General features: G+C 37.1%; 1 protein-coding gene across 1 annotated transcript; it reads left to right on the forward strand.

The window, feature by feature from the left end:
- The first annotated feature begins 2,275 nt into the window (after positions 1-2,275).
- On the forward strand, positions 2,276-10,626 carry LOC147383903 (putative galactinol--sucrose galactosyltransferase 2). The gene is made up of 14 exons (XM_086425219.1): positions 2,276-2,447; positions 4,079-4,278; positions 5,018-5,271; positions 5,444-5,534; positions 5,614-5,662; positions 5,761-5,852; positions 6,720-6,830; positions 6,956-7,078; positions 8,022-8,574; positions 8,681-8,748; positions 9,160-9,294; positions 9,387-9,604; positions 9,688-9,776; positions 10,069-10,626. Exons 2-14 carry the CDS (start codon positions 4,088-4,090, stop codon positions 10,429-10,431), a joined length of 2,337 nt encoding a protein of 778 aa, XP_086281345.1. The 5' UTR covers positions 2,276-2,447; positions 4,079-4,087; the 3' UTR covers positions 10,432-10,626.
- The last annotated feature ends 2,398 nt before the right edge of the window (positions 10,627-13,024 follow it).

The following is a 13,024-nucleotide window of genomic DNA, read 5'->3' on the forward strand; positions in this document are numbered from 1 at the left end:
TAAGATACATAACAAAGATTAAATGTTTGATCTTCCATTGATCAACCAATCAATGGGACCAATTTTGTTGATCTTCATTCCCAAAAACAGTTTTTTATTTTTTATGACAGAGGTTTGGACTTGTACGATTGACAAGCAAGGGTGGGACAACTGGCCTCTTAGGGTACTATATGTAGCTCAAATTCCCTTGGGTACATGCAATATCCCCACAAAACCACACATACCAGGTAAACACGGATGATCGAGTAGAAATCTTCGAGATTGGGACATTTTATGAAGTCTAAGGATTTGTTTGTTACGGTATTTTTTATAATTTTTTGGGCTTTGAGTTGAAAAAGTCATAAAAGTACGTTTGTTGTAACGACTTTTGCTTCAACAGCTTTTGCTTTTGTGGGAAGCTCAAAACTACGTTTTTGAGAAACCTTGTCGAGACTGCTTTCGCACGAAAGCCAGTAATAAAAGTCAACACCAAAAAACGTATGGGGGTGAAATGATGATTTCACCACTCATTCTTCTTAACTGACCAATTAAATAACAAAATCAATTCAAACTCTCTCTATTACTACTTTTTCATCAACTTCTGTAACGAACAAGATTTTTCTAGAGCAGCTTCCTAGACTCTGGGTTTCTACTTCTCCTAGACACAAAATCCTGAAGCAGAAGTTGGAATCTGTAACAAACAAACCCTAAATAATCAAATTCATATAAAGAAGAGGCTAGAAATTCATCACGCTCTTTTCTAATCTCATTGGACAAGCTAATCTGCTATTTTTAGGCAAGAAGCCGATGTTCCTTGCGATTGCACATGAATAATCAAATTAGAAAAACTTTTGGTAAAGTTTCATATTCGAATAACATATATTATGTATCATTGCCTTTGTTGATTATCTATTTATAGTTAAGGGGTCTCACTGTAACACTTTATTGTTTATTTATATCACTTTTGAAGATTTCGATAATGTCCATATGGAAACATTTTACCAAGTATTTACAAAATGTCAAGTTACGTGCATTTGCAAGAGGTGTGCTAATAATGATTTTTCATATATAACACTCTTAGGTCGAACGTGTGTCATATTGGCTTATAAAATGTCACGCAGTCAACAATCATGATTCGATGTGAGACTTCTAAGTATTAGAAGGAAAATACTGGAGTGTCATTAAAATTGATCGATCCACAATATTGTAGTATATGTTGAGTGGAATATGTATATAAAGAAAATAGGTGGAAACTGGAGTGGAAAGAGGGGAGTGTTGCGTTCTGAACAGAGGGAAATTACGACATCTGCTCTTTGGAACGATTTACTGCTTTATTGTCAGGGGTGATTATATAGGTTGGGGGTATGGGGGCAACGCTCCTACGGTACGGTACATGGGTATTATTAAATTTTTTTAATACCTATTATACAGTTAGGATTTACTATAAATTCATTGATGTAATCATAATTTGACATATAGTGAAAATTCAACTCCTAGTTCTTGTGGATGTAGGCATACAATCGAATCACGTTAAATCTGTATGTTTTTATTTCTTTATTATTTTTCTCTTTTCGTACTATTCTTCATAATTGCTGCACGTATCACAACACACATGTTGCTGGCGTAGATGTGCGTACAAATGAACCATAGGTTTTCATTAAGATATGAGTGAAAAGCATCTATGATTTTACATGCACTTCCACATCAGCAATGTTCGAATCAATGCCAATTTTAAATGTCACTCTGAGTCACAACTCTTGTTACAAATTGGGTCCACCCAATTATCTATCATTCGGGGCATATCACATGATTTGTACTCATATATTTGCACATAACGAGAATGTACCTTCGATCAAGAATATCACGATTGGCCATGATTTTGGATTCAACCCTAAATGTTATAAATCAATCAAAAAATAAAGTGGACCCACTCCATGATGTATCCAGCTGCATCGTACATAAAAAAAAATTATCCCAATTAACGGCGTAATCCTTTGAACGTTACAACCGCCGTTAAGACGGCGGGTTTCTGACTTCTTAGACAAATTCGATCGAGTTGCAAATAAAACCAAAAACCGACTTTGGATTTTAACGGCAGTCCCACGTTTCCACGTGATTAAAATACACATTATTTGGTGTTATTAATAGTTTTTTATAAAATAATAATCAACGGTCCAAAGTGATATCCAATGAAACGTGTCAAAACACTATGAGATCTTATTAAGAAAGTTGTTCGACCTTTAATAGTTCAGATAGTATAAATAGTCTCTCCCGCGTTTCTCATATTCCTCACTGCGTGTAAGAGTGTATATTTTTTTTCCATCTCTAATAGAAGAAGCATTCCCTATCGAATGCACTTCTACTGAGTTTTTTTTTTTTTCAAAAATTTCTATTTCTTCGTGTATTCTTCTCCGATCGGATCTTGAAGAAGCAATTTGTTTGTTCTTTCTTCAGTGAGAGATTTACAGGTGAGTTTAGTTCATGTTTTGAAGATTTCTCTCTGTTGTTCTTTTCGGTGGGAGTTTTTTTTTTTTTTTTTGTGGGAATAATTATGAAAAACTTGTGTGATCGGTTTTGGTTCAAATGGAAATCGAGATCTGGAGAAATGATGCATTTTTAATGTTTTTCCTTGGAAATGATGATCGATCTTGAGATTTAAGTTCGTTTTTCGAGCAAATTAGATGCTTTTTTTTCTGCGAAATTTTTAGTTTTTGTGTAGTTGTTTGCGATAAAAGTTAAGATCGCGATCATCGTGAGATATCTGCGATTTTTGGAAAAAATTTGAAGCATCAAGTAGTGGACGATTCAAAATCTGGTGATTATGAGGTTTTTAAAGCTCCAGTAACGAATTTTTAGGAATAAATCTGGAGATTTGGCGCAATTTTGAAATTCATGCAACAGTTTCCATGATATCTCCATGGATCCGTTGATTTCGAACCTCAAACGTAAGGCTGAGATGGGAGGAAAAACACTGGATTCCTAGGGATCGGTACTGATTTTAGCCGTATGTTGATGCTCTGTCTCAAAAGTTGTTTGAGGTTAGAAAAGGCCCTTTCGGATCGGAATCCGAAAAGGTATTCGACGTCTAAACCTAGAATTTCGGTGAAAGAAAGTATTTTTAATTATAATTTATAAATCCTTCTTATAATTGAAAAAGTTGACTGACTTTCGAAATCCGAATCTAATTTACATTTGCCGTTACGTTTCATTTCATGATTCCATCAATTTTCTGGTTGTTTCTTCTTGATTGATCTCTCAAAATTGATGTAAATGGAGTTTTTAGTTCAGAAACCAACTGATCAAGAACTTTATTTTTCTCCATCTTATTTTTTTCTTTGAAAATCAATTTCATATAGAAAAAATACGCCTAACAGAGAAATTTGAGGAACAAAAATGCTTCTTTCTTCAAAAGGCAGATTCATAATTTTGCTTCCATGAGAAAATAATTTCTAAGGACTCAGAACCAGAATTTCGAAGTCCATAATTGCTTTTAATTTCAGATCTAAATTTTATATAAGAGCTGCTATTGGCACCCCAACTTTTACTTGTTACACCCCACTTAAATAAAAAAGCCCATGGTTGACTATGAGTCAAAATTGGGGTGCCAATAGACTATCTCACTATTTAGATATCTTTTTTTAGACTAGAATTTTATATGAGCCTGTTGTACAGCTTTTCTAGCGTTTTAACGGTGTGTTTAATCTTTAATTAGGGAGTAAGAAATTAGGGATGTAATAAATAAAAGTTAGGGCGCCAATATTAGCTATCTTTAATATTTATGATTTTATTGTGATATAAAAGTTGAGTGAAATTACGTCATTGGCCTTTCAACATCACGTAGGCTGGCCAGCCAACAACTAACGTGAACCATGGGCGGCCGTGAAACTTCTCGTGAGCTGTTGTGTTTGTGGCATTTAGTGTCACCAAATATGAAGTCTATTTTGGTCCTTTTCAACTCTTAGTTATTGAAATGACTTAAATACCCCTGTGTTATTCAGGTTTCATGGCCTATTAGTAGTGTAATCTGTTGTCTTTCTTTTCTGATAAATTTAACTAACACGTTCCTTCTTGTTTAATTTGATTTGTGGTGCAATTACAGCTATCGAAGATGACGGTCACACCTAAGATCTCAATCAATGATGGAAACCTGGTGGTTCACGGGAAGACCATATTGAGAAATGTACCAGAAAACATTATTCTGACTTCAGGTTCAGGAGTTGGGCTTCTCGCTGGTACATTCATTGGTGCCACTGCCTCTAATAGCAAAAGCCTTCATGTCTTTCCCATGGGCACTCTTGAGTAAGTTCCCATTTAGTTCTATAAATCAGCTAACTTTGCCGAGTCAATTTAGAAATTTTCTGGGATACACTTGGTCCTGCATGGATACAAAGTAGAAAGTAGTGGTTCGATACCCAGTATGAGCAGTATTTCCTTGGGGCCACCCGCAAGGGTGCACCCTCACTGGCCTGGTGCATGTGATGTGTGGGCATTGCACGTGCCTGGGAGGGACCCATATGCCTTGGTTTCGGCCCTAGCTCTTTTGGTCCCTTAGTCAGACTAAGTTCGGACACCCCATCATAAAAAAGAAAGAAATAAAAAGTATAAAAACTTTTTTTTTTTTTTTTTACTTTAAAAAAAATAAAGATTTAAAAAAAAAAAATTGAAATAAATTTTTTAACTTCCAAAAATAAAAGAAAAAAGTTTGTTTTTTTAGGTATATAAAATATATTATTAAAAATGTTATTTTATTTTATTTTATTTTTTATTTTTGAAAGGTTGGATTAATTTAAAAAATATATATATAATCTTAATTGAAAAAAAAATTTACTTTCTACTTTTTTTCATGGTTTACCCTTTTAATTCTCTTCCTAGTAAGAGTGGAGGATTTTTTAACCAGTTTTTGCACCTTGGAAATTTTTTTTTTCTAAATTTAAATTTTACTCTCTGGATGGTCACGATAACTGAGTAAAATCAACTTATTTGGCTCTGATTATGGGGGATTAGATTAGATTATTAATTCAATTTTGGTCTTGGACAGGGGTCTACGATTCATGTGCTGTTTCCGATTCAAGTTATGGTGGATGACACAGAGGATGGGAACATGCGGGAAAGATGTTCCCTTTGAGACTCAATTCATGCTCATAGAAAGCAAAGACGAAACTGCCGATGCTAACTCTCAAGAAGAAGATTCCCCAACCATCTATACCGTCTTCCTTCCCATACTTGAAGGCCAATTCCGTTCTGTTCTTCAAGGCAACGAGAAGAATGAAGTAGAGATGTGTCTCGAGAGTGGTGAGTAAAAAAATATAATTCTTCAGGTTCACATCCATCCGTCACAGAAGGGAAAAACCAACAGTTCGAAATTGGGTGGAGCCTTGTCATTTATGGAGATTATATATGATGAAAGAGATGGCGTTCGAAAGAACCGAAACGAACTGTGTTTTGTGCTCATTGATTTTTGCAGGAGATAATACTGTTGAGACCAACCAAGGACTTTACATGGTCTACATGCATGCTGGGACCAATCCCTTTGAAGTCATCAACCAAGCTGTGAAGTAAGATTGAAGTTTTTTTCTTTGAAAGATCAAGTCTAGTTTTGGATTATCTCTAATGGGTGTCTGTTATATGAAACAGGGCTGTTGAAAAACACATGCAAACTTTTCTCCATCGAGAGAAGAAAAAGGTCTCTTTCTTGATTTTATAATTCTCAGGAATTTTTAGTAAAAATAACTAGTTTTCTACCCATTTTTGGATCTCTTTTCATTGTATTTGTAATTGCAGTTGCCTTCGTTCGTTGATTGGTTTGGCTGGTGTACTTGGGATGCTTTCTATACAGACGTTACAGCCGAAGGTGTGGAGGAAGGCCTCAAGAGGTAAGAAAATAAGTAGGATTTACTAGGGTGTGTTTTAACTCTCTACCCGTTGATGGTTAGGCATAATGATACAAGCCCAACCAATACACCAAAAACACTTAGGTTCCACTAGTATAACAAGTTGGCCTTCGATATCCATTGCGGTCCGCTCTGTGATGGCCTTCACTCTCATGCCATCTTGTTCATGGATTAATGAAAATGTGCAAAAGCTCTATTTTCCTTTGCCATTCTACGAGTGAGTCTCACTTTGTGGTGGTTTTCACTACGGCATCCTTCTTTTTTGGCCCTAGGTAGCCCTTTCCCCATGTCGCTCCTTCCAAGGTTTGAACATGAGCCATGAAACTAGTTCTAATACTAAATGATACGAACCCCCTCAAATACAAAGCACATAGATTTTAGTCGTGTAGAAAGTTTAGTCCTTATCTATTTGGTATAGTAATGTAGATGTTCTTTCAAGGGCATGGTTCAAAAGAACAAACTTTTTATATGGCACAAGGCTAGGAAGAAGAGACTTTGATCTGTCTAGAGAGATCGAAACTATTTTGCCTCAAGAAAAGAGCCCCTTGCCCAAACTGGCTTCATCCACTTTAAACATCATGGGGGGCATATGGCATGACACTCTCCCCTGTCGTTTTGTTGATGGTGCCAATTGCAATGACGCACCCTTTTCCTGGTTTGATGAGTCAGGCTAAATATGTTAGGTTACAAATACTAGTGGGTGAAAGTTTTCTTGTTTTAACTTTGATGGGTCCATGCTTGAACCCAAAGTGAGTTAATGTGATAAAATATTCACTACCGAAGTTCTTCCCTATGAAAAGATTGGAAGGAAGTTTTGCTATGCCAGAATTTTGATTGGGTGGTGTACAGCTTGTCTGCAGGAGGGACTCCTCCACGTTTCTTGATCATTGATGATGGGTGGCAACAAATTGGTAGTGAAGCCAAGGAAGCCAAGGACTGCACCGTTCAAGAAGGAGCACAGTATGGTCTTTCTTTCTCTTACCCAAAGACAAAAGCTAGCAATCAACGCCTTTAAAAGCATTGAACATATGTTTCTATATTTTTCACTTAATTTGATAGTGAATCAAATCGTTGATCTTTTGCAGATTCGCCAGCAGACTCACAGGGATTAAAGAGAATGAAAAATTCCAAAAGAATGGCAAGAACAATGATGAAGCCCCGGGCCTAAAGCACGTCGTGGATGAAGCCAAGCAACATCACAATGTCAAGTAAGTATCAGTGGTGTCCCTCCCAAGTTTAATCTACTCTTTGGTTCTCTTAGTTCCTCTTATCTATTGCATGCGTTTTCTTGTGAACCCTCTATAATTGTGCGAACATGCCAATCTAAATGGTCCTTAGGTTTACAAGTTGAACCTTACATCCTGAAGATATACTTTTGGATTGAAATTACATAGCCCTTGGATATGATGCATTGGTTGTTAGCCTTTAATTTTCCTTAAGAGGTGTTTTAACTAGGCGTGTGAACTAGTTATGATTCTCCAATTAATCAAGTTTAAAAGAAGGGTCTGAATCCAAACAAATTGATTTAGGACTGCATCATATTCTGGAATCGGGGATGTTGATAAAAAAAAAATTTTGTGTACCAAGACCCAATTGGATCTAACCTTTATTTGGTTCCAAAAGCACAGACCCCAAACCTGAAAAATCTAATTAGCCCAATCCTATAGGAAAATTGGTGACACCTTACCTCCCAAGAAAGGTAAGTTAAAAGATTTAAAGGTACATGGATATGTTAACCCAACCAACTACTCCAAAAAACTGATCAAACTATGAATATAAGAGGGTCATATGGTTTAACTAGGGTATGACACACCTGAGAGTGGTGGAAAATATACATCAACATTCCCCTCACCCGTAAGGGTGGAAAGAATCGAACCCGTGCCCTATACAAACCTTGCGCATTGATACCATGTTAACCAACCAACTACTCCAAAAGATTGATCTGTTGGAGAGGGGGAGAACTATGAATATAAGAGGGTTATAAGACTTAACTGGGGTATGACACATCCAAGAGTGGAGGAAAATAGACACTCAATAGGATGTTTGTGTAATTAGCATTTAATAAGATCCTATTGAAAGATTAACATTTGTTTACTATTGGTATGTCTTTAGTTCTTAATTTTCATTATATGATTCTCTGTCATGATACAGGTTTGTGTATGTTTGGCATGCACTGGCCGGTTACTGGGGTGGGGTAAAGCCCACGGCTAATGGTATGGAGCACTACGATAGTGCATTGGCATACCCAATTCAGTCACCAGGCGTAATGGGCAACCAGCCCGACATTGTTATGGACAGCCTTTCTGTCCATGGGCTTGGGTTGGTGCACCCAAAGAAGGTCTTCAACTTCTACAATGAACTTCATGCCTACTTAGCCTCTTGTGGAATCGATGGAGTTAAGGTTGATGTGCAGAACATCATTGAGACTCTCGGTGAGGGTTATGGTGGGCGGGTTGCTCTCACTCGCAGCTATCACCAAGCCCTTGAGGCCTCAATCGCTCGTAACTTTGCAGGCAACAGTTGCATTGCTTGCATGTGCCACAACACCGATGGTTTATATAGTGCTAAGCTGACTTCTGTGGTCAGAGCATCAGACGATTTCTACCCTCGTGACCCTGCTTCTCACACCATTCACATTTCTTCAGTAGCATACAACACTTTTTTCCTCGGCGAATTCATGCAGCCCGATTGGGATATGTTCCACGTAAGTAGTAATAGATAATTCAATTATATCTCGCCTGGGAAAAAAAAAATGTTCTTGTTGACTTGTATAAGGTGAGACATTGATAAAGAATATCTTTGTTGTGCAGAGCCTACACCCAGCTGCAGAGTATCACGGTGCCGCTAGAGCAATCGGTGGATGTCCAATCTATGTCAGGTATTGCAACATTTGAAGCCCAATTACTCCTTTCGATCAAATCTTTAATTAGACATGGAGTTAACTAAGGCTAATGAGTGACATTCATGGTTTGTCCGAGACCGAGATGACTCGCTCGAGTCATCTTGGTATTTTCCATGAACGAGATGGACATATAAGGTGTCTCACATATGCAGAATCTCACAAGACAAACGAGATGACTTGGATGATATTTTGTAAATCTCGACCGAGTCAACCAGGATTTTGTATATTTAATTAAAATAATTAATTTTTTTGTATTTAAATCATATTATATATATGAATAAATAATTATAAACCGAGTTAAATGGTTTATCTCGTCTATGAACGAGAGGAGTCGTCAAACCGAGTTTTGAAATCATGGTGACATTTCCAATGTTTCGCCTTGAATAGTGACAAGCCAGGCCACCACGACTTTGAGCTTTTGAAGAAGATGGTCCTTCCCGATGGATCAGTACTGCGGGCCAAACTTCCTGGCAGGCCCACCCGCGACTGCCTCTTCGCTGATCCTGCAAGAGACGGAATCAGGTTTGCTGTCTTATTTCTCTTCCATCTTCTGATTAAATTTCTTTCGCCGAACGGTATTTAACTAAAAACATAACGGTGTTTACAATGCACAGTTTGCTCAAAGTATGGAACGTGAACAAATGTTCGGGCGTTGTTGGCGTGTTCAACTGCCAAGGTGCCGGTTGGTGCAAAGATACCAAGAAGACACGTATACACGACGCGTCACCTGGAACCCTCACTGGTTCTGTTAGTGTCACTGATGTTGACGCTTTATCTCAGGTCACCGATGCCAACTGGAATGGTGAAGCTGTCGTGTACGCCTATAAATCAGGTCAGTAGGCTCTATTGGTTGAGTAATCCTTCCTATAATGGAATCTGTAGTTAGACCGATTTAACACCATTTTATCATTGCAGGAGAGGTTGTTCGGCTACCCAAGGGTGCATCACTGCCGGTGTCACTTGAAGTTCTAGCCTATGAACTTTTCCACTTCTGTCCCCTCAAAGTATGACCTCGTTCTAAACACTAACAAAATTATTTTCTTTCGAGCATAGTTGACAAAATTCTCCGATTTTTTGAAAAAAAAAAAAGGGATTAATTCATGATTCTTTCAATTGGTGATTTAATCCCGAGTTATTCACAAAGATTTAAAGACTATTTTTATTTTCTATTTGATATATAATTTTGTTTAATATATGACTTAAGTGATAGTGTAATTTTATTTATCCCAATTTTTTGAATCCCAATGCTCTTACTATGTATGTAAGAAGCTAATTATACCTTCTCTTGTAATGTAGGAAATCGCAACCAACATCTCGTTTGCACCAATAGGCCTACTTGACATGTTCAACAGCGGTGGAGCGGTGGAGGGATTTGATATCCAGATGACTTTGGACAAGAAACCAGAACACTTTGATGGGGGAGTTTCCTCGGAATTGTCGGGTTCACTTAGTGAAAACCGATCACCAACTGCAACTATAGTCCTTGAAGTGAGAGGATGTGGTCGATTTGGCGCCTACTCATCCCAACAGCCTCTGAAAATTAATGTCGGTGGCACCGAGACCGACTTCAACTACAACGCTGACACCGGACTTTTGACATTTGCTATCCCTGTCCCGGATAAGGAGATGTACAGATGGCCAATTGAAATCCAAGTTTGAGTATATGATGCTCTTCTTGTGCCATTTAGGTCTCGAATTGGTTCGAGTTAGTTGGGCTTGATCGATCATTAATCACGTTTTCAAGTGCAGTCCTCACCTGTGACGGAGGACTTAGGGGAGGATTAGAATATAATCGCTTTTGCTTTATGTGTAATGGATTTTGGTTTTAATAAATGGCGATCTTTCTTCCCTTAATTCTAATTTTTGTGGTTTTACACTTATCATGCAACCCAAAACGAAGATCGATCCGATGATTGTAAGTGCGATTGTAATTGGAAAAAAAAAAAACAACACGGTTTTAAAACTTGTTTTGATGTCTCATCTTGGCCATGAATGAGACACCAAGTTGACTTGGATAAGTTTTTCGATTTATTCGAGGAGTCTTGTTCAAGAATGACATAGACACGTCAGATTTGAGATGACTTATCAATCCGTCTCATTGGAGATGAATAAGATGAGTCGTCTCGATCTTGGATGAGTTTTAAAACCAAGAGCATGAGGTGGACCCAATTAGATGAGTTTGAGAAAGATAAGAAATAACATCGAGATACGCGATGTACATGATGTGATTCGTATGATGCGTGGATTTTTGAAGTTGAAGCAAGGGACTAAGTATATATACATTCAACAAAATGTCAAAGAAACTATATTTGTATACATTAGGGATAGGTTAGTACTTTAGAAATTAAACTGATTCTATCTACATTTTAAAATCACCATTGATGGGTCTTAGACTTAGATACTTCGTTTCACCCTGCACTGACGTGAATGCATGCACGGAATCATAGATGCTTTTCCATTTATGGGTTTTGTGTAGGGTTTGGATCGGTTTGGTACCGGATTTGTGTCAAATCAACATCGATCCGAAATCTTTACCTTCTTATCTAGACCTGAACCGATCTGATCGGATTAAAAAATTATTGAATCAAATCTGATCCGATTAAGATTTCACTTAACCCAAAGACGATCCGATCCAATCCAAAACCATAAACTTTTATTATTATTTTAACAAGTTGGATTTAGGGGTTTGCGAGAGAGAGGGTTTCTAGTTGAGGTGGAATAAGACACACCATTAAACCTTTATAAAAGAGAAAGAGAGAAGGAGAGAGAGATGGACAGAGAAAGGGGGATAAAGAGGTGGAGTAGTGAACAATGGCGGCAATTGGCATGCCAAACCCGTCCATAGCCAGACTTACCTGATCAACTCATCTAGAACAAAAGGTTTTCTTACCCAAACCAACCTCACAAGAAAAGATTCTCAAGGACTACTTTGGGAAGAGTGACTTGTTTGTGAGTGGAAAAGGTGTTTATAGATGTACGGAGAAAATCATGATGATTTGAAATAGAACAGGTCTTCAATATGCCTTTGAAAACGTCTATTTTCTCCAACTCCTAGAGTGGAGAGGTGATACATGATGTGTTCCAATTTTTTTTTATTGGTGCGATGGGTTTTAGTAGAGGTGCAATTTGGTCCGATTCGAATCAATAATCAAACCAAACTGATATTTTTGGAGTGGTTTGATTTAATTTGGAATAAGTAGCGGTTTGATTCCGAGTTATGAAAATGAAGAACTGATCAATTTGATTCGATTTTTGGATCAAGTTTGTATAGAACCGAACCCCTACACAATATATATATATAAATTATTTTAGGAGTCATGACATATATAAGTGATTTTTATGGATAGATTAATGATTATTGTATAAAATTTTATGTTTATTTTTTCATTAAACAATATTACTTACAATTTATAGAATATTGGAAATCCATAGAACCGAACCAAACCGACTTTAGTTTGGTTTCAATGGAATTTGATTCGGTTCTGATTCTTATTTAGTGGAACTGACCTATGTTGGTTCGGTTCCAATTTAACTTCAAACTGAACCAAACCAAACCAAGTTGCACCCCTAATTTTTAGGATATTTTCTTTTCACATAAAAGTCGGAGATAAAGGTGTTAAAATGGGGTTTTATTAGAGAAATGATTGGATTGAGTTTTCATTGGATCAGATTGACATTAATCCGAAATTGATCCAAATTTGATCGAATCAATTTAGATTTTGGATAACAACCGGGTCATTGCCAATCCTAGTTTTGTGAACACATCCACATTAGTGCAGTGTAAAACACAATGTCTAGCATAGTCACACCAGCACGATTCTTGTAGAAAGTAGAGGGAAGTGGATCCTCTGTAGCACAGATCCAATGGATGAGGGAGAGTTATCTTAGAAGAAAAAAAAAAAAAAAACACTAACATCTCAGCCTTTTTTTTTTGTTTTGGGATATCGTGAGTATCCCCACACTTCAGGTGGGACTAATCCCACGGTCACACGCACCACCCCCCTCAGAAAGTCCTACGTTCATTAGTTAGATCTAATTTAAAAAAAAAAAAAAACAGTTTTCTCTTTCATATCCATGTCTTTGAAATGAATTGCTGGGATCTAATCATGGTTTTTAAACTCGTTCTAGATTGAGATGTATCGTCCAAGTTAACTCGGTATTAGAGCTGAATGAGACCAACTTACAAAGTCATTTTTTGATCGAGATTTAGGACTCATGTTTAATTTTTTGATTTGTCTTATGAGAAGTCTCA

The sequence above is a fragment of the Akebia trifoliata genome, chromosome 15, assembly GCF_017979445.1.
Source record: "Akebia trifoliata isolate Shusen 1 chromosome 15, ASM1797944v1, whole genome shotgun sequence".
NCBI lineage: Eukaryota > Viridiplantae > Streptophyta > Magnoliopsida > Ranunculales > Lardizabalaceae > Akebia > Akebia trifoliata.